General features: G+C 45.1%; 1 protein-coding gene across 4 annotated transcripts in view; it reads left to right on the plus strand.

The window, feature by feature from the left end:
- Positions 1 to 24695, plus strand: part of DENND2A (DENN domain containing 2A) — a 103312-nt gene that overhangs the window by 17316 nt on the left and 61301 nt on the right. For 3 of the 4 annotated variants that reach the window (XM_058724084.1, XM_058724086.1, XM_058724083.1), the window contains exons 2-3: positions 10671 to 10772; positions 13329 to 14483. In XM_058724084.1, the coding sequence (XP_058580067.1) occupies positions 10671 to 10772; positions 13329 to 14483 (1257 nt within the window). The remainder of the gene's footprint in view (positions 1 to 10670; positions 10773 to 13328; positions 14484 to 24695) is intronic. The other variant, XM_058724085.1, reaches the window with a different exon arrangement.

The raw sequence follows: 24695 nt of genomic DNA on the forward strand, positions 1-24695 counted from the left end.
CAAGAATTATATGCTCTATTAACTGAGCCAGCCAGGCACCCCAGGCACATCAGATTTGCGGGGTGATCTTACACGAACACCTTTGGGCTGTTTGGTTATTCCAGCATCATTTATTTAAAAAGTCCATCTTTGCCCTAGTGATTTAAGATGCCACCTTTATCATATATAAAGTTATTTTTTTTTTAATTTTTATTTATTTTTGAGAGAGAGAGAGAGAGAGACAGAGTGCAAGCAGGAGAGGGGCAGAGAGAGGGAGACACAGAATCCGAAGCAGGCTCCAGGCTCTGAGCTGTCAGCACAGAGCCCGACGCAGGGCTCGAACCCACAAACTCTGAGATCATGACCTGAGCAGAAGTTGGAGGCTTAACCCACTGAGCCACCCCATCACCCTTGCCATATATAAAGTTCTATGTGTGGTTGGGTCTAGGCTTTCTGTTTTGTCCCCCCAGTGTATTTATCTATTTTTATAGTGCTACCACACTGTTTTAGTCACAGAAGCTTTAGAGTATGTTTTAATATATGATCGTGGTCCCCAAACCCCACCTCCCCACACACATTCTTTTTTATTGTTCTTCTTTCATTTTTTGTATTATTTTTCTTCTTTCATTTTTCTTAGCTCTTCTTGCATGTCTGGTATTTAGGTTTTAAAGTTTTCATTGTCCTCCTGGGAGGTCAATGGTGGAGGATCAGAGTGGCTTGGGGGTTGAGTTGTCTTTTGCACCTGGCTGTGCTTACTTACTTTACTAAACTGGTTTTGTAAGATTCTGTTTTCTTTCAAATTCATGAGCATTTAAGACTTCTAGTGCCTGGATAGAACTTTCTTTCCCTAAACCTTCCAAACAGCATTTTAAAGCAGTCTTTAATAGAGTGTTAGAACTTGGTAAACTTGCATGAAGGGTTTATAAGACTTTTCTGTAATATTCTGGCAACTGGGGGCACCTGAGTGGCTCAGTTGGTTAAGGTCCAGCTCTTGATTTCAGCTCAGGTCATGATCTCAGGGTTTATGGGTTTGAGCCCCGCGTTGGGCTGCACAGACAACGCAGAGTCTGCTTGGGATTCTCTGTCTCCCTCTCTCTCTCTCTCTCTCTCTCTCTCTTTCTCAAATAAATAAAAAAGTATTCTGGCAATTGTTCTTCAAACTTGAAATCATTTCTGAATTAAAAAAATCTGTAAGGTCATTAGGCTTAGGGTAATATCTTAGTAAAAGCTTTCAGAAAATCTGCACAAATTGTATTCACAGATTCTGCCTTGGTTCACATGTTGATTGACCCCTGCAGTGGAATCCAGCCACTCAGTTCAGTGTAACCTCCTTATGGAATCGGTGCTGCTTTTCATTCAGTGGTTTGTGCCTCTTTAAGTGTTTAGTCATCCTGAGATTATGCAAACATCTATGCAAAGGAAATTCAGCCCATCCTTCAAGCCCAGGCCCACAAAGGATCTTGCCTTCACTCTTTTGTATCAGAGACACTCTTGTGCGTCTTTCCCTCCAGCTTTATTGAGATATAATTGACCTACAACATTCTGTAAGTTTAAAGTATGCAACATGATGATGTGATATACGTATACATTGTGAAGGTTAGTTAACACATCTGTCACCTCGCAGTTAACTTGTGTGTGTTTGCAGTGAGAACATATAAGATCTACTCCTTTAGCAACTTTCAAGTGCATAGTACAGTCTTCTTATGTGCATCTTCTTTCCTGTACAAGAATGAAAACTCTCAGAGGGCAAATCAATCTCTTTATTTTATATTTCTCTCAGGCTTCACTCTCGGTTTCCCTTGCAAAGCAGACACAACTATTAGTTGGAAGAATGAATTATAGGATTATTTTCCTGTTAACCATATGTTTCCATATAATCTCTCTTTGGACCCAGGGCAACATCTGTACTGGGAAGTGGCAGGCCAGAATACAAGTCTTGGTGGTCGCTAAGGGAAAGGCGGTAGTGAGAACAGTGTCACTTACCCTTTCATTTAGGAGGTAGCTGTGCCATAACAAAACAAGTGCTGGACTGATGGGTTCGCGCCAGCCCAGCGCCCGGCCACACTTGTGGCCATAAGGCAACCAGAGCCTTTTAAGGGGCGCCACAGGGCAGACTCAGACACCCACAGACAACAGGGTTTACATGGTCCCCATTATTTGTAACATTAATAGTAATGTGTGCTAATTATAGAAAGTTTGGAAATCTGTTTTTTGTTGTTGTTGAATTATAGGTAAGTATAGAGAATGGGGAAAAAATCATCCCAAGTTTCTTACCCAGTGACAACTGTTAATCATTTGTTACATTTACTTACAGTCATTTTCTTACACAGTTTTGGAAATTCCTTTTTAAGTTTACTTATTTTGGGTGGGGGGGGAAGGAGGGAGAGAATCCCAAGCAGGCCCTGTGCTGTCGGTGCAGAACCCACAAATGTGGAGATCATGACCTGAGCTGAAATCAAGAGTGGTTGCTTAACCCCCTGAGCCACCCAGGTGCCCCTTTTACACAATTTGGAATAGGAATAGATTCTTCCTCCTCTTTTTTTTTTTAATATCTTATTCATATTGGACACAATATTTTTAATTTATTTTTTTAAGAGCTTTATTGAGATATTTCACATACAGTACAGTTCACCCATTTAAAGGGTACAGTTTAATGGGTTTTGGCATATTTATAGAGTTGTGCAACCATCATCACAATCAATTTTAGGACATTTTTATCACTTTAGAAAGAAACCCCCAGCGCCTGGGTGGCTCATTCGGATAATCATCGATTTTGGCTCAGGTCATGATCTCACTGTTCATGGGTTCAAGTCCTGCATCGGGCTCTGTGCTGGCAGCTCAGAGCCTGGAGCCTGCTTCAAATTCTGTCTCCCTCTCTCTCTGCCCCTCCCTTGCTCATTCTCTGTCTTTCTCTGTCTCTCAAAAATAAATAACATTTAAAAAAATTAAAGAAAGAAACCCCATACCCATTAGCAGTCACTCCTCTTTTTCTTGCCATATGCACCCTTGACCTGGGCAACCACTACTCTCCTCTCTGCCCTTACAGAATGGTAGTCTACTTAAACATAATTTCATGTGCTCTATGATAGCCCATCAAATAGCTATATTATAGCTTATGTTACCATTATATGGTCTGACATTTGAGTTATTTATACACCCGGGCACCCCATTTAGGATTATTTCTTAGGATAGATTCTCCAAATACAGAAGTATATCATCACAGACCATAAAAAAAAAAAAAAAAAAGAGACCCACAAAAACGTTCAGTCTCCCTCCCAGCTCACTCAGCAAGCTGAGTGACGAAATTCGGCATGGCTGCAAAGCAGTGTAAAACAGTTGTTGATTTTGAAGAGCTGAAGGAGACAGACACTGAAAACAATGAGCTAGAGTCTGTTTCTAGACTGAATGAGATAGTATGAAGCCACAGTTGTTGCATAAGAAGCACCAGATTTGGGTTCAAAACCTAGACCCGTTCCTGGCTCACTCATGAGTTGTTGTATGAACTTGAACAAATGACCTAACCTAATTGAGCCTCTATTTCCTATCAGAAACATGGTAGGCACTTCGGCATTGACTTCTGTAGAGGTTAGAAGTAAGAAGCGGCTTCTGGTGTAGCCCAGAATAGAGAGAAAGAAGAGCAAGTTTAAATATTTGGGAGTTAAGGGGCGCCTGGGTGCTCAGTCAGTTAAACGTCCGACTTTGGCTCAGGTCTTACATGATCCCGTGTTCATGAGTTCGAGCCCCACATCAGGCTCTGTACTGACAGCTCTGAGCCTGGAGCCTGCTTCAGATTCTGTCTCCATTTCTCTCTGCCCCTCCCCCACTCACGATCTCTCTCTCTCTCTCTCTCTCTCTCTCTCTCTGTCTCAAAAATAAAAATAAACATTAAAAAAATATTTGAGAGTTGAAAGAAGTTGGAACCTGACTCCTCCCAGTTTGGTGACCTCCAATACACAAAAGGAACAAAAAAAGCTTAATTTTTCTTTTGATGAGGATAATACCACTGCACTGCAGGTTTATTATTTTTTTAGTAGGCTCTCCGCCCAACGTGAGGTTCGAACTCAACAACCCCCAGATTAAGAGTCACGTGCTCTACCAACTGAGCCAGTACTTTTTTTCTTATAAGAAAATATATTTACCAGAATTCAGATTCTTAAATCAGATTTTGGCAGTGTGAGCATATTTCATAGCTTTTATAACTCATACTTTGATGATTTGTGGCAAACCCATAGGAACTTTTTCCACAGCGGTGACACGGGTAGTTCTCAAGCATTCCCTCGGGAGGGCTGGCAGCACTAAAACCTTATACACTGTAGCTTAGTGCTCATATGCAAGATGGCCACCTAATTGTACTTTATCTCTTTTTACCTCGACAAAATACATGACCTAAAGGCAACATATGGAAGTATTTCTACATTGCGAGTGACGGAAAAAGCATGGGTTTGCAAATACTGTCAAGTGAAAATGTGTTTCCATTCTACTAAGGTGGCCAAATACATCTCTCTGTACATAAGAATGTTCTGCAGGTGTGAAACTCGGGTTTATGAAAGGAAGAAGAATAAAAATCTTTAGCTGCCTCTGGCCACAGGAGCATCACAAAGTGTGTTCCTTCCTGCAATGTCAGGCCGTTCTGGCCACAAATTCCCAGCGGCTTCATTTGTCAGACAAACTGACAGATGCAGGTCAGGCAAATACTGACCAAATTGTTAAAAGAAAATATTGTCGGTAACTGAGGAGTCATACCGACAGAAAGTCTTAAAATGACTCAGATTATGCTTTTGGGCTCGAGGCCTCCTTTAGCGTGAAAATGAGCTTTTCATTTTCAAATGCTCATTGGAGCATTTACCCCTGGGTTCAAGGCACAGAGGCAACTAACTGTGGGCTGATAACTCCTCCACCAGATTTTGGAGCTGCTCTGAAATAGGAGCAAACGGACACACCGGCGTGAAAGGCTGCCTTACAAAGGAGAGGCCATAGGAGAGTATTTCTGTTGCCGACTGACGATGCAAGAGGCAGAAAGATAAATATGGTTTAGCAGCTCTGCCACTGTCCCGTGACTTCCCTGGGGAGCTTAGAGATGCATATTCCTAGGCCCTCCTGGCAGTATGATTCACTCTGTCCGGGGTGGGGGCCAGATCTCCTCATGATCTGCAGTTGTTCCTGCTTTTTGTTTTTAACTTTTTTTTTTAATGTGAAACCTCATGGGTTTTTTTTCTTTTCTTTTCTTTTAATTTACATCCAAATTAGTTAGCATATAGTGCAACAACGATTTCAGGAGTAGATTCCTTAGTGCCCTTACCCATTTAGCCCATCTCCCCTCCCATGCCCCCTCTAGTAACCCTCTGATGCTCTCCATATTTATGAGTCTCTTATGTTTTGCCCCCTCCCTGTTTTTATATTATCTTTGTTTCCCTTCCCTTATGTTCATCTGTTTTGTCTCTTAAAGTCCTCATACGAGTGAAGTCATATTTTTCTTTCTCCGACTGATTTTGCTTAGCATAATACCCTCCAGTTCCATCCATGTAGTTGCACATGGCAAGATTTCATTCTTTTTGATTGCCGAGCAATACTCCATTGTATATATACACCACATCTTCTTTATCCATTCATCCATCGATGGACATTTGGGCTCTTTCTATACTTTGGGTATTGTTGATAGTGCTGTTATAAACATGGGGGTTGCATGTGTCCCTTCAAAACACCACACCTGTATCCCATGGATAAATGCCTAGTGCAATTGCTGGGTCGTAGGGTAGTTCTATTTTTAGTTTTTTGACGAACCTCCATACTGTTTTCCAGAGTGGCTGCACCAGCTTGCATCCCCCCCCCCTTTTTTTTAAGAGAGAGCGCTAGGAGAGAGAGGCAGAGGGAGAGGGAGAGAGAGAGAGAGAAATAGAGAGGGAGAATCCTAAGCAGGCACCACACACAGTTCAGAGCCCAAAGTGGGGCTTGATCCCATGACCTTGGGATCCTGAACTGAGCTGAAATCAAGAGTTGGATGCTCAACCGACTGAGCCACCCATGCACCCCTTATAATGTATTTTTTGATGGAGATAATAACTCACATAAAATTTACCACTTAGAAGTGTACAGTTTTAGGCATCTGGGTGGCTCAGTCCATTAAGCATCCGACTCTTGGTTTCGACACAGGTCATGATCTCACGGTTTGTGAGTTCGAGCCCTGCATCGGGCTCTGCACTAACAGTGCAGAACCTACTTGAGATTCTCTCTCTCTCTCATTCTCTCTCTGCCCCTCCCTTACTCTTGCTCTCTCTTTCTCTCAAAAGAAATAAATAAACTTTAAAAAAAGTGTACAGTTTAGTGACTTGTAGTATATTCACTGTGTTGTACAACTGTCACCGAATATTTCTGTCATCCCCAAAAGAAACCCTTACTTACATATCGGCAGTCAGTCCCAACTCCCCTTCCCTCTATGGACTTGCCTACCCTAGACATTTCGTATGAATGGAATTATACAACCTGTAGTGAAGACTACCTGGCTTCACCAGACCGGTTCCCCAAGTGGCAGTGGAGGAAAGAGCAGGCAGGCAGGCGTGGGCAGGATCCTGGAGGAGCTGCTCTCCCCCTTCCTTTCCCTGGTGGCTCCTCTCTAGGCACTGCCGGCTGCACCCCTCCCTCCTCCGGGTACCCTCAGGCTCTCTTGTAAGTGCTGCGCTCAGGAAGAGATCTGATATGGTCACTTCCCTCCTTCCTACCACAAGAAAACATTTTATTTCTGTTTTAAAATCTTGACACTCTTGTGGGGAGATACTTGGTTTTTTGTTTGTTTGGGTTTTTGAGAGAGAGAGAGAGAGAGAGAGAGAGAGAATGAGAGCGTGCAAGTACCCAAGCACGAGCAGGGGAGGGGCAGAGGGGAGGTGCCAAGCCGTCTCCAGGCTATCCGTGCAGAGTCTGATGCAGGGTTCGATCCCACAATCATGACCTGATCTGAAACCAAGAGTCGGACACTCATAACTGAGCCACCCAGGCACTCCAGAGATACTTAGTTTTTAATTAATGATTTCACCTTTTAGTACTCCAAGGTCCTTAAGAAAAGTTTTCAGAGATCAAGCTGGAACTTCAAGCTTAGTGGATTAACGTAAGGGAATTAAAAAAATTTTTTTTTAACGTTTATTTATTTTTGAGAGACAGGGAGAGACAGAGTGTGAGTGGAGGAGGGGCAGAGAAAGAGGAAGACACAGAATCTGAAGCAGGCTCCAGGCTCTGAGCTGTCAGCACAGAACCCTAGGCGGGGCTTGAACTCACAAACTGAGATCATGACCTGAACTGAGGTCGGACACTTAACTGCTTAACTGATTTAACCAAGGCGCCCCAACGTAAAAGAATTTTAAAATATTACAGGTTTTTGATCCGGTAATGTCAGTCTGGAGCAGTTACATTTTCTGTGGGCCTTTGAGACTGACCAGAAGCATCTCACTAAAAAATATATTCATGTACCACCCGTTATCTAGCTTCAGAATTTTGTCTAACATTTTAAATTGAAATAAATGATCAGTACTAATTATTAGTACTAATTAAGCCCGTCTGATGAATGTCTCCATTGTATTTTTATGGAAAGCAATTGAGTGAGAAAATGTGTTTTTATTAGTCATACATTCATTATACCTCCTGGAAACCAGTCTGGATCACAAGGCCAGATTGCCCAGGAAGAAATAAAGAACGTTGGGTTGCGTAAGAAATCACCTGAGGCCTTTGCTTTACTGTATTGAAATGCAGCTTCCAGGCCATTGCCCGGACAGTTGGTTTTGGTACATTGGACTGGTGCCCAGGAACCTACCTGTCTGACGAGGTTCCCCGGTTCCCAGATTCCCAGTGGACCACACTTGAAATCGCTCCATCTTGCAATCCCAGACCTATAAAGTGATAGTGAAGTTATGGTAATTTTAAGTCAGAGAACTTCCCATCAGCAAATTAGGCTGGGCTTGTCACCTAACTAATGACTTTTAAACAACACAGGTGAAAAGGGAAGGGTCATAGGTTTTGGGGGGCCGCATTTTCCATTCCTCTGTGAATTCAGAAATGCCAGCACGCTGATTGCTGAGTGGGGGACGTTCTTTGCCTTCTGAGTTCCAGCCCCTGAAGCTTCTTGGAATATGACATCAGCTATTTCTCCAAAGATCATGCGTTTAACACTCGAAGCTGTTACTGCCCCATGGGAATCGTCTTCACTTCAGTACCGTATTAAGTGCTTCTTGTGACTTCAACCTCAGAGTCCATATGTGTGGTTCTCCATGTAGGAGACACAGTGGCTTTTGTCCCTTTTGGAAAAGCTCTGGCTTTCTGGGAAGTATAGGGAAATTGTTCTCTTTGGGGAGAGCTGGATGCCAGGGCCGATAGTGACCCAAGCACAGTCCCGGGTGTTCTCCCTGAGGGCACACTCCCTGTCTTCCTCATCCTTGAGGCCCAGAGCGTCCTGCACAAAGCCTGGCATCTCGTTGTAGTGCCAGGGAAAGGGGGTGCCAGCTTGAAAGAAGAGGGTAGGTGGACAGAGCAGCTGCTCACGGGGAACAAGGCTGCATCCCTGCAGTCGGTCTGTGTGGAGGCAGAATGCAGGCATGAAGGGGGTGGCGGGGGCGGCCACTGTCCTTGCCATCTGACAGGCCTTGCGCCAGATTCAGGACAGAAGGGCAGTGTCTTTCAGTCCGGCCAAATGGAGAGGCTCCAGAATTTTTTTTTTTTTTTGAATTTTTCGAATTGTAATATAGTGGACCAGAAGCTTTGTGGAACTTACGAGAGGGGCAATGAGTTCCTTCCTGTCTCTGAAAGGCTCTTCAGTGCTCTTTTCCATAACAGGAGAGGAGAACCCTGGGCCTGGCTTTCTTAAAGAGCTGGGCTTGGGGCGCCTCGGTGGCTCAGTTGGTTGAGTGTCCGACTCTTGATTTCAGCTCAGATCATGATCCGACAGTCGTGGAATCGAGTCCCACATTGGGCTCTGTGCTGAGCATTGAGTCTGCTTAAGATTCTTTCTCTCACTCTCTCTCTCTCTCTCTCTCTCACTCTCTCTCTCCCTGTGCCACCTGTCCCCCACTTGTGCTTGCTCTCTCACTCATTCTCTAAGAATCGTTAAAAAAAAAAAAAAAGAGCGGGGCTTGCTTCCAGCATGGCCATCCCCCAAGCTGCAGGGTGCCACATGACTGGTAAGGGGCAGTTGAGGTCTGTGCGCAGGCCTGAGCCTCTTTCTTCCTCCCCAAACGCACACCTTCTTGGACCAGTCTGTTCCCTTCCTGTATTTTCAGCTCACCAGTCCTACCCTGCTTCTTTTTAATTTGTTACCCAAACTTACTCTCCTTTTTCTCTTCCTCCTGCTGGCCTCCGTCTCCTTGTTCCCGGGAGTTATTTGGATGTCTTGAAGCCTAGCCCTTTGATTTCTTGCAGGAAGGGGATGCCCAGGCCAGGAGTTTGGGCAGCCCACCCTGTCACCTGGCAGATAAACTCTCCTGGGAGAGGGGATGGGAATTTCGGAACCTTAGAGGAATTCAGAAGAGGAAGTCCCTGGAGGGTCAGTGGGAAAAAAATGTGAATCTCCAATATCTCAATACTCTTTGAAACTCTAGTCAAAGAGTTACCTCGTCCCCCTTGGGAGGGACGGGGACGAGGTAAATGAATTGCATAGCCCATCCTGTTGGCATTCTCTGATGGGCCTCATCTTCCAAACCACGTCCACCTGAGCAATGTCCATTTGTCCTCGTGTTGAGAGACCCAGAGTTCTATAGGGACTTGCTGTTGAAATCATACATTTTATTTTATTTTATTTATTTTTAAATTTCTTAACATTTATTTATTTTTTGAAAGACAGAACATGAGTAGGAGAGGGGTGGGGGGTAGGGGGGAGACACACAATCTGAAGCAGGCTCCAGGCTCAGAGCTGTCAGCACAGAGCCTGACGTGGGGCTCGAACTCAGAAGCTGTGAGATCATGACCTGAACCAAAGTCGGACGCTTAACAGACTGAGCCACCCAGGTGCCCCGAAATCATACATTTTAATCAGCCACTTCACTTCAGTTGAATGTCAGGCTCTAGCATATCGTGCAACCACCACGGCGCTGAGGCAGCTGCTTTGGTATCCACATGGTCCTGATTATTTTTCAGGTCTAAGGTGCCCCGTGGGATTCCTGGGTTTGCCAGAACCACCTAGTTTCCCTTAGACAGATGACCCTAGGGGTTACATGTTTCCTCCCCTGGGTTTGCGGCCGCTGGGAGAGGTCCTTCCTGCATGGTTCCAAAGCCAAGGACGCTGTGGGTGCGTGTTTCCCGTGAGGGCCAGCGCAAAAGTACCTCTGTGCAGATGTTTCTGCTTTGGCATCTAGTTTATTTCTTGTTTCAAGTAAAGTAACAACTCGTTTCTTCTTTGGGGACTTTTAGCTCATTACGGGTTCTTAGGCTGAAAGTGTCAGGTTGAGCTGGTATCTGTTTTGCTTACACACACACGCGCACACACACACACGAGATTGGCATGGGGTCTGGAGGTGAAGAGGTTGGTATGGGGTCTCAGTCCAGGTGGACCTCGGGATTCTGTGCCCTCCCCTGGGTCCGGGATTCTGAAGGGTGTGTTCCAGTCACACATACCCCCGCCCCACTCCGGGCTGGACTCTATCAGGGATAAATAGTTCAGGGTGTGGGCCCTAGATCTGCCGTGGTGACTCACCCAGTGTGCATCCCTGTTCCCCCAGGCGACTTGGAGCTCCTCTTGGTGCTGACATGATGACAGTGTGCAGGCCGGCCAAGGGCAGCCACAGCCAGACTGAAAACCTGAGCTACAAATTGGCTGACAAGTAAGAGTTTTTCTCCCCCGAGAGTGTAGGAATTGGCCTGGATTCTCAGTTTCCTTCCTTTCTCTGTCTCCTTTCCCTCCTCTCTGACCTCACTTCCTTGGACCAAGGAGGAGTTCTTTTCCCGGTCATTGTGATGCGCCTCCTGTACATCCTCTCCAAGGCGCTGCAGGACCTGAGGCCAAAGTGGTCAAGGGAAGGTCTGACTGATGTCCAGTTGTCGAGAGGACAGATGCATGGCAGCTTCAGGCCTCTCCCCGATACGCTTCCCAGCCCAGGATTTATTTTTCTAACTACTAGGATGCACGGGTATTTGAATTATACTTGCACCGTAAAGCTTTACAGCTGCATCTGTCCGCAAAGCCAGCTTTGCCCATTTTATCTCAGCGATGCTGTTTTCTGTCCAGATGGAGCCCTTTCCTCTGATTGTCTGTCTCATTCTTCAGAGGGGTTGACGACCGCTGGGCTGTTCACAGCTCTGCACCCCAGGCCCTAGTCCCTTCTGGAGCCATTGAGTCCTGGAAACAGGACCTTGAGAAACTCTTGGGTGCGGCAACTGTGTGGAGAAGGCACTCTGCATCTGGTTTCACCATCCCTGCCTCTCTTGCTTGAGCTTCGTAAATCCAGTGCAGACTTCCAGCAAGCCATCCTTTCTCCTTTTCAGAAGTTTTTACATAGGGCCTCAGTGATTGTGAGGTCACTCCAGATGTTTGGGATCTTAGACAAGAACAGTAATCACTACAATAACACTGCTTGCCCGGGGCTTCTGGGTGGCTCGTTTAAGTGCCGACTTCGGCTCAGGTCATGATCTTGCGGTTTGTGAGTTAAAGCCCCACGGCAAGCTCTGTGCTGACAGCTCAGAGCCTGGAGCCTGATTTGGATTCTGGGTCTCCCTCTCTCTCCGCCCCTCCCCCGCTCGCATTCTGTCTCTCTCCCTCTCTCTGTCGCTCTCAAAAATAAATAAACTTAAAAAAAAAAATTAAAAACACTGCTTGCCACTTAGTAATATCACAACCTACACTGTGTGCTATAATGTGGGAACATTAGAAATATTAACTCATCCATTCATTCATTTTGTAAATAATTGACTACCAACTGTGTACTAGGCACAGAAAACAAGATAAATTTGGCCTCTGCACCATTCAAGTTGCAGTCTAGAGAAGGGAGGGACGTTTCTTATTTTAAAATGAAAAAAAATGGAGCCAAGATTGAAACTGAGGTCCCTCTGACTCGAAAGCCATATTTATTTGCTGTCAATGATGTTTAATAGTACATATGATATTAACGATTATTATTCTATCATGCACTGTCTTTTTTTTAAAGTTTATTTATTTTTGAGAGAGACAGAGACAGCGTGAGTTGGGGAGGGGCAGAGAGAGAGGGAGAAAGAATCCCAAGGAGGTTCCATGCCACCAGCACAGAGCCAGTGCAGAGCTTGAACTCACAAAACTGTGAGGTCGTGACCTGAGCCATCCAGGCGTCCCTCTCATCCACTGTCTTTAAGCATGAACTAGCCTGAATTGTTCTCTCTGAATGCCTGTCTGTCCTGTCTCTTCATCTTGCTTCTAGCACTGTGAGAGTAAGGACTTTCACTTCTGCCTTTTGAACTCTCAGTAAAATGTCAACAAACTGATTCTGCTTTTGCTTCTGACTGATATCTGAATTCATGCTAATGTCTTCAGTGGTGACAGGGCAATTAAAAAATATGTTTCTCTTTTGTAAGCACTCTCTCGTGCATTCTGATCGTTTATTTAAATCAGGAATTCTGCTTTGATAGCCATATTTAAAATATGAAAATGTGTTTGCGTTTGCACAAGTTTCTAATTTATGCTGTGTAACCGTGAACAGCAACACAATTTACGTGCTAATGTCCCGGTGGAGGGAGAAGTCTGCATGTAAATAACTCTTAGTCTTCGAACAGGAAGCTAAATACTAACAGAATGCATGAAATTATCCATCTCTCACTGTGAACCTTAACTGGAGTTTCAGAATTCCTATATTGTCAGAACCACCCACTCAAAAAATGTGCACCATGAAGTTGGTCCATGTGTGCTTGCTAATGATGGCATGTCCAAGGTCACTCTGCTTAGTTATAACCTTTGCTGGTGGAAGAATGTTTTGTATTCAAAAACATAGAGACTCCTGTTCTCATTAGACTAGCTTAAAAATGTTTTTCTGCTTTTCTTTCAAGATAATTTTTTAATGTTTATTTATTTATTTTTAATGTTTATTTATTTTTGAAAGAGAGAGAGTGAGCAGGGGAGGGGCAGAGAGAGAGAATCCCAAGCAGGCTCCGCACTGTGAGCACAGAGCCCACTGATGGGGGGCTCAGTCCCGTGAACAGTGAGATCATGACTTGAGCCAAAATCAAGAGTCGGACGCCTAACCGACTGAGCCACCCAGGTGCCCCAACAAAGTGATCTTTTTAAAGTGGTGGTTTCAATGTTTGTGACTTACAACTAGCATATAACATTTATATCGAAGTTTTAGCAAATCTTTATGAGCAGCCAAGAACAATAACCAAGAATGCCTCACCCAGTGTTTGTCTTTCTTGTCCAGGGTCAAGGTGGAAGGTCCAGAGGCTGGGGAAGATCCTCGAAGGCCATTTAGGTCCCCCGTTCCTTCCCCAGAGACTGATCAGGATTCACCCCCCACAAGGAGCTCACTGGAAAGTCTCAATAACCTGATGCTAGAGTCAAGAGTGGACTGTTTTCAGCAGAACATGTTCAGCTCAAATATGATCATCAGCGACTCAGCTTCAGATCTCAATGCTAAAGAAGCCAGCAAGGCAAGAGGCAAGAGGCAGCTCGGCGGTGTCGAGAACCCCTGCCTTTCTGCCCGAGACGGAGCCCGGCCCAAGCCCCTCAGCATAAAGGACAAGATATCCGAATGGGAAGGGAGAAAAGAGCTGCCCGCTCCTGCCCCCGGCAGGAAAGCAGACGGGCAAGAGGATTACCTGACGTCCTGTGTGATGGGGAGAAGCAGTGACGGTGTGAGAGCGTGGGGCACGGAGGCTCAGGATGGAACCAGGCCAGAAGCAGAGAGCAAGGAGGATGAGAGGAATAAAGGGCTTGTGAAAGTCAGGGGACAGGATGCAGAGCCGAGGCAAGACCTCAGCCAGCCCACCGAGCAGCTGGCTCCCAGCTTGGGCAGAGGCCGTGAGCCGCGGCCGGGCAAACAGCGCTTGCCGAATGACAGCCTCTCCGTGCTGAGGCAGGTGGAGAAACTCGAGCAGGCTCTGAAGGATGGGTCGGCAGGGTTGGATCCCCAGTTACCAGGGACTTGTTATTCCCCACATTGCCTGCCGGACAAGGCCGAGGAGGGGCCCGCCCTTCCTGAGAACCGAGGGGGCTGGCGTGGCTCTGAATTCAGGTCCCACCACTGGGACCTAGAAGCCAGGGAGCTCGCCCCTGAGGCTGCAGAGGAAAGGAAAGGCTCGTGCAGGAGGCCCTGCGACCGGAGCCTGGAGAGTGCGGACAGGGGCTCGGAGGGCCCCGCCGCCAAACCCTTCATCAACCCCCTGCCCAAACCCCGGAGAACGTTCAAACACGACGGAGAAGGGGACAAGGACGGGAACCCAGGCTTCAGGAAGGACAAGAGGCACCTGCCTCCTCTGCCTTCTCTACCTCCCCCTCCCCTGCCCTCCTCTCCCCCGCCCTCCTCGGTGAACAGAAGACTGTGGACCGGAAGACCGAAACCCAGTGCTGACCACAGGTAGGTGACAGGTGGCTGTCTGCTCCAGTAGTTTATGCTGCATCCCAACTGCTGTGAGCCTCATTGTTTGTTTTTGTTTTAAAAAAATTTTTTAATGTTTATTTTTGAGAGAGACAGAGACAGAATGTGAGTGGGTTAGGGGCAGAGAGAGAGAGGGAGACACAGAACCAGAAGCAGGCTCCAGGCTCTGAGCCGTCAGCACAGAGACCGACGCGGGGCTCGAACTCACGAGCTGTGAGATCATGACCTGAGCCGAAGTCGGATGCTCAACCGACTGAGCCACCCAGACACCCCTCATTGTTTGTTTTATTGTGCTGATGGATCTTGTAGTTGGTCGAGACCGTTCGTGGCTTGAGATAGTTTATTGATTAAACCTGGAGATGTGATAGCTGATGCATGTGTTTTGTGTTCTCTGTCGTCAAAAAAGAGTATTTGCTTTGAAAAATTACCTTTGGATGTGATAAGTCCTTGTCATTCTGACACTAACCAAGGGTTCAACGGAAACTCGTGTTAACCCTGGCAATTAACTAATTGGTGCCAACAACTCATTCTGCCACCACCATCCCCAACTCGTGCATGGTGCTTTGAATCTCCACTGGCTCATTTTTTCATGTTTTTTTCCTGGTATGAGCTCTAGAAACACACAGCCTGGGTCTACCTTGGCCCTGTCACAGTCTGTCTATGTGACCTTGAACAAGTTACTGAACCTGAAACCGCAGTTTCCTCATTTATACATGCTAAAAGATGCACACACTAAATACGGTAAAACCTTGGGTTGCAAGTAACTTGTTCCGCGAGTGTTCCGCAAGACAAGCAAACATTTGTAATAAATTGTAACTTGATAAACGAGTGATATCTTGCAGTACGAGTTGTACGTGATGCTGAATGTCACATGATCACAACTGAGCCAAGGTTCCCTCTCTCTCTGTCTCTCTGTGTCTCTCTCGCTTGCTCACTGCAGAATTATGGGTGATCCTCTCCCATGCTTGGATGCTCCGTCTCATGCCACAGCGTTTGGCAGAAATCAGTGATTTTTCTGAAAGCTGGAAGGTGCCCACAACTGGCATGAGTGTATTTTGTCACTTCAAAGCACAAAGTCCTTTGCTTTTCCATACAAGAGTAAGCCTAGGAATGCTTTGCTTCATTCTAGGTCAGGCTGCCTGCAGATATAGACCCTTTTCTCTGCTGCCTTAATTGCCAGTTACTTTAAATATAGTCTGTGACAAGAGTTTATTAATATGTAGTGTAGTCAACATCCGTTAGTGATAGTCGTCCTACACAATAACCCTCCTCTCTCTTGTCTCCCTCGCACCAGCCTCGAAGGTTTTCAGAGGCAAGCGCAGGTTAGTTTACTTTTCTTTATATTTTGTATTTCCTTTATTATTTTGTATTATAGTACAGTATCGTAACCATTTTTATCTGAATATTTTTGGGTTGTGGAACGAATCCTCTGAGTTTCCATTATTTCTTAAGGGGAAATTCACTTTGACATACAAATACTTTGGATTACAAGCATGTTTCCGGAACGAATTATGCTCGCAAACCAAGGTTTTACTGTATTTTATAATGTTAAAATAATACATTAGATAATAAAACGTGAATGCTTGAAGTTAAAATCTGTGCTTTGAAAACCATTTCCTTTCTGCTTTGAGAACTAATGTCTAGTCCATTTTTGTTATGTGCTAACTGGTTTGATACCCACTAATCTGGAAACCAGCTACAGTACAAAACTCAAACCCGTTGTGCCTGCTGTGGTCACCACTTCTTCATCTCTGTGTTTCCCTTGACTCACTGCAGTTGGGCTTCTGCCACTTATCCTGAAACTTCCCTTGACCCAAGGCCACCTGTGACCCCCATCTCACTAAATCCAACAGCCCGTTCCCTGTTTCTTTTCTTACATGACATCTCTTGGCATTTGAGGAACGACTTCACTCCCTCCACCTGAAGCACTGTGCTCCCTGGGCTTCTAGGTCACTACCTCCCTGGTGGCCCTACTTCACCGTCTCTTGCTCAGTTCTGTTCTCCTCTCTCCCTGAGTGTTGGAATAACACGCCCGACACACCATCCCGGGATCAGAGCAGCTAGTTCTCCATCTCCATCACTCCCTAAATGATCTCATTCAGTCCCATGGCTTTAAATGTCAGTTACCTGCTTGCGATCCCCAGATGCATCTCTCCAGCCCTGACTCCCTCCTCTCGTGAAGGTTTGCACCGTCATGTCCTGCACAGTTCTCCGTTTGGTTACCTGACAGTTTGGACTGAATGTGTCTAAGCCTAAATCCCAGTCCAGGCCAGATAATTGCCGTCTTGTTAAAGGCATCGTCCTTCATTGCACTTAGGCCAAAAACCTAGGCGTGATTTGTGATTCCTCTCTTTTCCACACACCCCTCATCTAATTCATCAGCAAGCTCTTCGGTTCTAGTTTTTTTTTTAATTTTTTTTTTAATGTTTTTTATTTATTTTTGGGACAGAGAGAGACAGAGCATGAACGGGGGAGGGGCAGAGAGAGAGGGAGACACAGAATCGGAAACAGGCTCCAGGCTCCGAGCCGTCAGCCCAGAGCCCGACGCGGGGCTCGAACTCACGGACCGCGAGATCGTGACCTGGCTGAAGTCGGACGCTTAACCGACGGCGCCACCCAGGCGCCCCTCTTCGGTTCCAGTTTTAAACATTATCTTGAATCTGATTCCATCTGCTCTCTTACTACTTATCTGTTGTCTACCTCCCACCGTAATATATTCCTCCTTAGCAGCCAGAGGAGTTTTCTAGAAATATATTCAGTCACGTCACTCTCCTACTCAGCATGGTCTGTCAGGTAGGATTGTTTTGCTGTAAGAAACATAATTTCTTATGTTCTCTTCCGGTGGAAAAAGTTTGCATATTCGAGTTGGGGGGATAGATACAAATTACGTCCTTTTAAAAAAGAAATCCTGCTATATATACTGCTTTTTACATAGGATATCACGGAGATCTTTCAGTGCTGCCGCTTTTTTTTTTTCACCTTCCTTTTTGAACTGCTACATTCTTTACCTCATGTGGATAAACCATATTTAACCATTCCTCTACTGACAGGTGCTTCAGTTGTTTCCAATTTACATATAATGCTGGGGTGAATAGCATATAGCGTTAGAGAAGACTCTAGGGCCAGAGAACTTACTAGATCTGCTACTTACTGGCTGTGTGACATTGTACAAGCTACTAAATTTGTCTTGGCCTCCTTTTACTTATTTTGTAACATAGCGATAACGCTAGAAACCACTTCACAGCTTTGTTGTGAAGATTGGATGAATAAATATGTGTAAACATAAGTGAAAATAGAACCTGGAATATGGTGAATGCTTAATACATGTAAGCTGCTATTATTTTTTTCTGGTTCTATTCTGTTTAATATTTAGAGTAGCTATTTCTGTTTTAGTACCAATCTATTTTAATTTATTTTAACCTCATAGTATGTTGAATATATAGTAGAGCTTACAGAAGTTTCTTCTCGTTCTAGTCATCAGTTGATTCTCTTTGACATACTATGTACACTCTCCTGTCATACACCAAAAAAAAGTGGCCTATTGTTCACCTTTGTAATAATTATAACCCCCTTTTTTGTTTTCTTATTATCCTCCTTTTTTCAAAAATATCTTGACTATTCTTGCATGTATTGTTCCAAATGTTCTAGATGTCACTATCAAATTTCACACACACAACATATGTTAGTTTGTTATTTTTTTAATGTTTATTTATTTTTGAGAGAGAGAGAGAGAGAGAGAGAGAGACAGCACATGAGTGGGGGAGGGACAGAGACAGAGAAGGAGACACAGAATCCAAGACAGGCTCCCGGCTCTGAGCTGTCAGCACAAAGCCCAACACGGGGCTCGAACTCACGGACAGCGAGATCACGACCTGATCCAAAGCCCACCACTTAACCAACTGAGCCACCCAGGCGCCCCTAGTTTCTTTTTTTATTTTTTAATGTTTATTCATTTTTTTTTTTTAATTTTTTTTTTTCAACGTTTTTTATTTATTTTTGGGACAGAGAGAGACAGAGCATGAACGGGGGAGGGGCAGAGAGAGAGGGAGACACAGAATGGGAAACAGGCTCCAGGCTCCGAGCCATCAGCCCAGAGCCTGACGCGGGGCTCGAACTCACGGACCGCGAGATCGTGACCTGGCTGAAGTCGGACGCTTAACCGACTGCGCCACCCAGGCGCCCCTAATGTTTATTCATTTTTGAGCACAGAGCCTGATGCGGGGCTTGAACTCACGAATGTGAGATCATAACCTGAGCCGAAGTTGGACACTTAACCAATTAAGCCACCCAGGCACCCCTGTATGTTATTCTCTTGAGAGACCCCTTCAAGAAATTTTTTACTGTTGCTAATTGTCAGTTGATTCTCTTGGATCTTCTATGTATACAATATCGTCTGCGAAGAATGATCATTTTGCCTTTTCTTTTAAATCTCTGAACTTTTTCTCTGAGTCATACTGGCTAATGCTTTCAGAACAGGGTTAAGTAATAGTGCTGATAGCAGTGGACAGCCCTGTGTCCTCCCTGACTTTCATGGTAATGCTGCTGGTGTTCTGCTCACAGGTACTCTTGTTTGAGGTATGTGTTTATGTAATCAAGGTATTTTCATTTATAATTCCTTTTTTACTAAGAGTTTTAAAGATTAGAATTGGACGTCAGATTTTGTCAAGTTACTTTCAGTAGCTTTGTATGATCATATGGTTCCTATCCTCTGACCTACGAGCAATGACTTTATATCCTAATATTGACCCATTCTTACATTTTTGGGATGAACTCCCATTTGGTCCTGGTTTATTACTCTATTTAAGATTTTTGTATCAGTATTCCATAAATGGGACTGGTCTTCACCAGGCTTTAGCGTCATCGGTATGTAGAATCCATAGAAGAATTTGGAGCTTCCGTGTTGATCTTCTGAGAAAGCTCGTACCCATCTCTGGTTCTTTCCCAAACCAGTGCCAAAGCCCAGGTGCGTGAGTGCTCTGGTGACCTCGCTGCTCATGCCCCCAGTGTGTTGTGACAGCAGCTCTTTGTGCCCTTCCTGGGCTGTTCCTCCAAAAAGGCTCCTTCTCTCGGGGCACCTGGGTGGCTCAGTTGGTTGGGCGTCCGACTTCGGCTCAGGTCATGATCTGACAGTTTGTGGGTTCGAGCCCCGTGTCGGGCTCTGTGCTGACAGCTCGGAGCCTGGAGACTGCTTCGGATTCTGTGTCTCCCTTTCTCTCTGCTCCTCCCTCGCTTGCGCTCTGTCTCTCTCTATCTCTCAAAAAATGAATTAACGTTTAAAAAAAAAAAAAAAAGCCCCCCTCTCCCAGGGGCAGGTTGGTTGGTGCTGGGAAACCAGAGTCTTTCTGCTGTGTCCTCATTGTGCAGACAGATCAACCTGGTGAGCAGTTATTCCCATTATCTTTTCTCTCGTAGCTACCATCTGCTCTTTTCAGTGTTCCAGCATTCTCTTTAAAACCAGCTAAAGTTACTTAGTTTCAGTCCAAAGATGAAATTTTTCTTGGCCAGTTTGATTATGGTTGCATCAGCTGTGTTTAAGAATTTTGGCTTTGGATTTTTCCTTTTGTTTAAAATAGTACAATGGGGGTGATTAGGGCAAGATGTTCACTTTCTACTTAAAAAAAAAATAATAAAGTGTGCTCTTTATTGTGGCCTATCTCTTAAAAAAAAAGAAGAGGCTCAACTCAGGATTTGGCTGACTTACTGTCCTCTCTGAGGCAGGAGAGCCAAGCCAAGGCTGAAGAAAGAAATGATTAAGGATTTTGAGGTTAGGAGGGTTTAGAATTACATGGCCAGGCTGTGCACTTCAGAGAACGTATTCAGCTTATTTTCATAGGCCGACGGGTCCACTCTTGCAGGAGCCAAACCAGTGGACTGAGATTCTCAGTTTGAGAAAAATGCCTTTTTTCTGGACATTCTCTTCTTTTTTTTTCCTCTTCCCTTTCTCCTCTGTTCTGTGTTCTCTCCCCTTCCTCCTTTCTTCATTTCGCTAAAGCCCCAGGAAATTAAATGCAAGGACTTATGCCTTCAATCCTAAAATGGGAAATGAGAAACCCTTAAATGTCAGGAAATTCCAAAGATAAGGTTCCTACAGCAGCATTAACTTGGTTGTGTATGTTCTATGGCGTGCATTGAATAACTCTGGCAGGAATGCCTGAAGGCCTACATTTAACAAGGAACGTTACTATTTTTTAAGTGTAAGCAGCATCCTGAATTTACATGTATCTGTATACCCAAAATGTTTTAACTGGAATGCAGTTTTTTGGTTTTGGGGTTTTTTTAGGGTTTTTTTAAATTTTTTTTTATTTGAGAGAGAGAAAGAGAGCATTCACAGGTGAGTGGGGAAGGACAGAGAGAGAGAGGGAGAGAGAGAATCCCAAGCAGGCTCCACGCCGTCAGCGCAGAGCCCGATGCTGGCCTCAAACTCAAAAACCATGAGATCATGACCTGAGCAGAGATCATGACCTGAGCAGAAATTAAAAGTCAGACACTTAACTGACTGAGCCACCCAGGTGCCCCTGGCATGCAGGTTTTTAATTTTAGTTTAATTTAATCCTATGATGGAGTTTTTAGATCCTTATGAAGCCAAATAACTATGTTGACCAAAATTTCAACGTTTCAACATTATTTGGTATTGTATAGATAGATTCAGCCTTTTCTTGAGGCTTTAGCATACAATTTGCGGAACTTTTTGAGGACAGGAAGCCTGGGTCATTATATGGCTACCAAATCATACGCCTGCTGTTATTGATTCCATAATTTCCATCTTCAGTAGGACTGATAGGGATCCCCAGAGTGGTCTGGTTGGACAGCAACCCTCAGCTATTACCCAGTGAGTGCTTAATTTCACTTACCAGCCATATTGTGGTCTGTTCCTGTCATTATGGCTGTTCCAGTCAACATGCCATCCAAGAGGCAGTTGTAACTGCCATGTCTAAAAACTGAGTGCTTAAAATCTTCAAAGGGGCAAATTGTTTGATTAATTTGACAAAGCCAAAGTTACTTTGAAAACATGAGAGAAGCTTGATTTTGTAAATTCTTTATTTAATGGCAATTGCATTAAAAAACAGAAATAAGAATAGAGAGGACAGGGGTGCCTGGGTGGCTCAGTCCATTTAGCATCCAACTTTGGCTCAGGTCATGATCTCGCAGTTTGTGAGTTCAAGCCCCCTGTCAGGTTCTGTGCTGACAGCTCAGAGCCTGGAGCCTGCTTCGGGTTGTGTGTCTCCCTCTGTCTTTACCTCTTGCCTGCTCACACTCTGTCTCTGCCTCTCTCTCTCAAAAATAAACATTAAAAAAAAATTTTTTTTTAAAGAATAGAGAGGAAAGTTGTTATTCTACATTAGAGCAGTGACTGTCAAGTCTTTTAAAAAAAAATTTTTTTTTTGATGTTTTTTATTTATTTTTGAGACAGAGAGAGACAGAGCATGAACGGGGGAGGGGCAGAGAGAGAGGGAGACACAGAATCGGAAGCAGGCTCCAGGCTCTGAGCCATCAGCCCAGAGCCTGACGTGGGGCTCGAACTCACGGACCGCGAGATCGTGACCTGAGCTGAAGTCGGACGCTTAACCGACTGAGCCACCCAGGCGCCCCTCAAGTCTTTTTTTAAAATAATTTTTTAAATGTTTATTTTTGAGAGAGAGAGAGAGCAGGGTAGGGGCAGAGAGAGAGCGGGTGGGACAGAGGATCAACAGTGAACCCAACGTAGGGCTCGAACCCTTAAACCGCGAGATCATGACCTGAGCCAAAGTCGGATGCTTAACTAATGGAGCCATGCAGGCGCCCCTATAGCTTTTTTTTTTTTTTTAAAAAGAGAAAGCATGAGTGTTTGAGCAGGCGGAAGGACAGAGGGAGAGGGAGTCCCAAGCAGGCTCCATGAACCAGCACAGAGCCCAACATAGGGCTCGATCCCGGGACCATGAGATCATGACCTGAGCTATAATGAAGAGTCAGATGCTCAACCAGCTGAGCCACCCAGGTGCCCCATGTCGTGTCTTATTTCCCACTGGAGGTGGAAATGATTGGACGTTAGACATAATGGTGGATAAAGATGGGTTTTCTACTGGCATTTCTGTTTTGGATTTAGGATAGAGATAAGCATAAACCCACCATGAGTAGCACTAGCACTTGATGGGGGAGGTGTGAGCCCAGCTAACATAAGCATTCCCCCACTTAGCCCCACTCTCATCTCCTGATGGCACACACGCCCTTCCCAAGAGCTGGTGGGACCTGGGAAAGACCTGTGTGTGGTCACTGGACATGGAGACAAGAAGAATCTGTGGCAGCTCAAGGAGCCTGCTTCAGATTCTGTGTCTCCCTCTCTCTCTGCCCCTCCCCTGCTTGTGCTCTCCCTCTGTCTCTCAAAAATAAATACATGTTTAAAAAAATTTAAATATTCACTCATGTATTCAACCAGCAAACATTTATCCTGCACCTGTGTAGTATTAGAACATAACAGTGAACAAAATGAACTGAGACCCTGGCCTCGTGGACCTTACGTACTAGTAAGAGAAGCACACAAGTCTGCAGTTATGTAACTATAACCACACTCAGTGCCGCGAGGAAGTCCATGGCGCTACGGGAATGTTCAGCAGGGTTATCTAGCCTGTCATGGAAACAGGGCCAGATTGGGGAGGAAGTGGCACTCGGACTGAGACCTGAGATTCCCAGGTGGAAAAGGGGTGTTCAGTTTGAGAAACAGGTGAATGTCCCAGAGGAAGAAAGACTAGTGTGTTGGAGGCCCTGAAAGGCAGTGGTGTGGCCAAAGAGATCAGGAAGGGTGTGAGCCGAGGCCTCCAGGTCCTCTGGAGCCTGGTCCAGAAGAGTCCCAGAGACCAGGGAAGTGTTCTGGCCTATCACTTACTAGGAATGGGAAACCTTCCTTAAAAACTCACATTTTTTAAGAAGGGAGAGACCCAACCGGATTTGCATTTGTGAAAAGCTCACCTGGACAGCAGACAGGGTGGATAACTGTGGGGTGGGAGGAGGTATGTGGCGGGATGGGGTAAGCCCAGGGTACAGCTGCTGGGAGACTGAGAAAAGCAGTGAATACTAGGAATGCTTGGCCAGTGGAACTCTTGTTAATTGGTCAGATATAGGTGCTAAAGGAGAAGGGGGTTTGGACGGGACTCCCAGGTTTAAGGCATAAACATTTGGACAAAGGGCGATGGCCTATGCTGAGGAGCACTGGAGGAGGAACTGGTCTTCATTGGGGTGTGGGGGGAATAGGAGGGTGAGTTCAATTTTGGATTTATTAATTTTTTAAAACGTTTATTTATTTTTGAGAGACAGAGAGAGACAGAGCATGAGCAGGGGAGGGGCAGAGAGAGACAGACACAGAATCTGAAGCAGGCTCCAGGCTCTGAGCTGTCAGCACAGAGCCTGACACGGGGCTCGAACCCACAAACCCTGAGATCATGACCTGAGCCGAAGTCAGATGCTTAACTGACTGAGCCACCCAGGTGCCCCTTGGATTGAGATTCCCACGGGTCAATCAAATGGAGATGTGGGATGAGCTCTTAACTTAGTATTTCATTTACAAAAATATAGAAAAGTCACAGGTAACCTTCAAAATACTACTTGAAATCACAGTATTTGGCATTGGTTGTCAAAACTGGGATATTACATATGTTGTGACCCACTTCAGGAAACGTCAGCGGACCAGTTAAATCATCCCAGCATCTCTAAAACTAAGAAGTACCTCAATCACATGATAATTTGAAGGCCCAGGAAGCAAACTCAGGCTGGGAGGAGGTGTACCCCTTCACCAAGCTGTGGGATCCCCAAAGGCAGGGACTTCTTGCCTTTGCTTCACCAGCTACTGTGAGCTCAGCTCGACCCCCAGAAGGTGCACATTAAACATATGGGCTGGATGTGGGAGGGACGAATGTGGAAGTGTTTAAGAAAGAAGCCAGTTTGGATGTGGTTATCATTAGCCTTTTGAAATTTCCTTTTTCTCAAAGTTAATATGTAAATAAAGGTTTTAAAACTTTTTGTGACCACAACTTTCCTCCTGCGTTGACTTAACTTCCATGCTCTGCTTAGTGCCTGTGCTGTGGAGAGCACCAGACACCGACCAGACTTCCTGGCTTCTGACCCTGGCTCCACCTCTTTCTCCCAGTGTGACCTTGAGCAATTTATCTGAGCTCTGTCTGTTTCCTTTTTTTTTTTTTTTTTTTGAGTTTATTCATTTAT

The sequence above is a fragment of the Neofelis nebulosa genome, chromosome 4, assembly GCF_028018385.1.
Source record: "Neofelis nebulosa isolate mNeoNeb1 chromosome 4, mNeoNeb1.pri, whole genome shotgun sequence".
Classification (NCBI taxonomy): domain Eukaryota; kingdom Metazoa; phylum Chordata; class Mammalia; order Carnivora; family Felidae; genus Neofelis; species Neofelis nebulosa.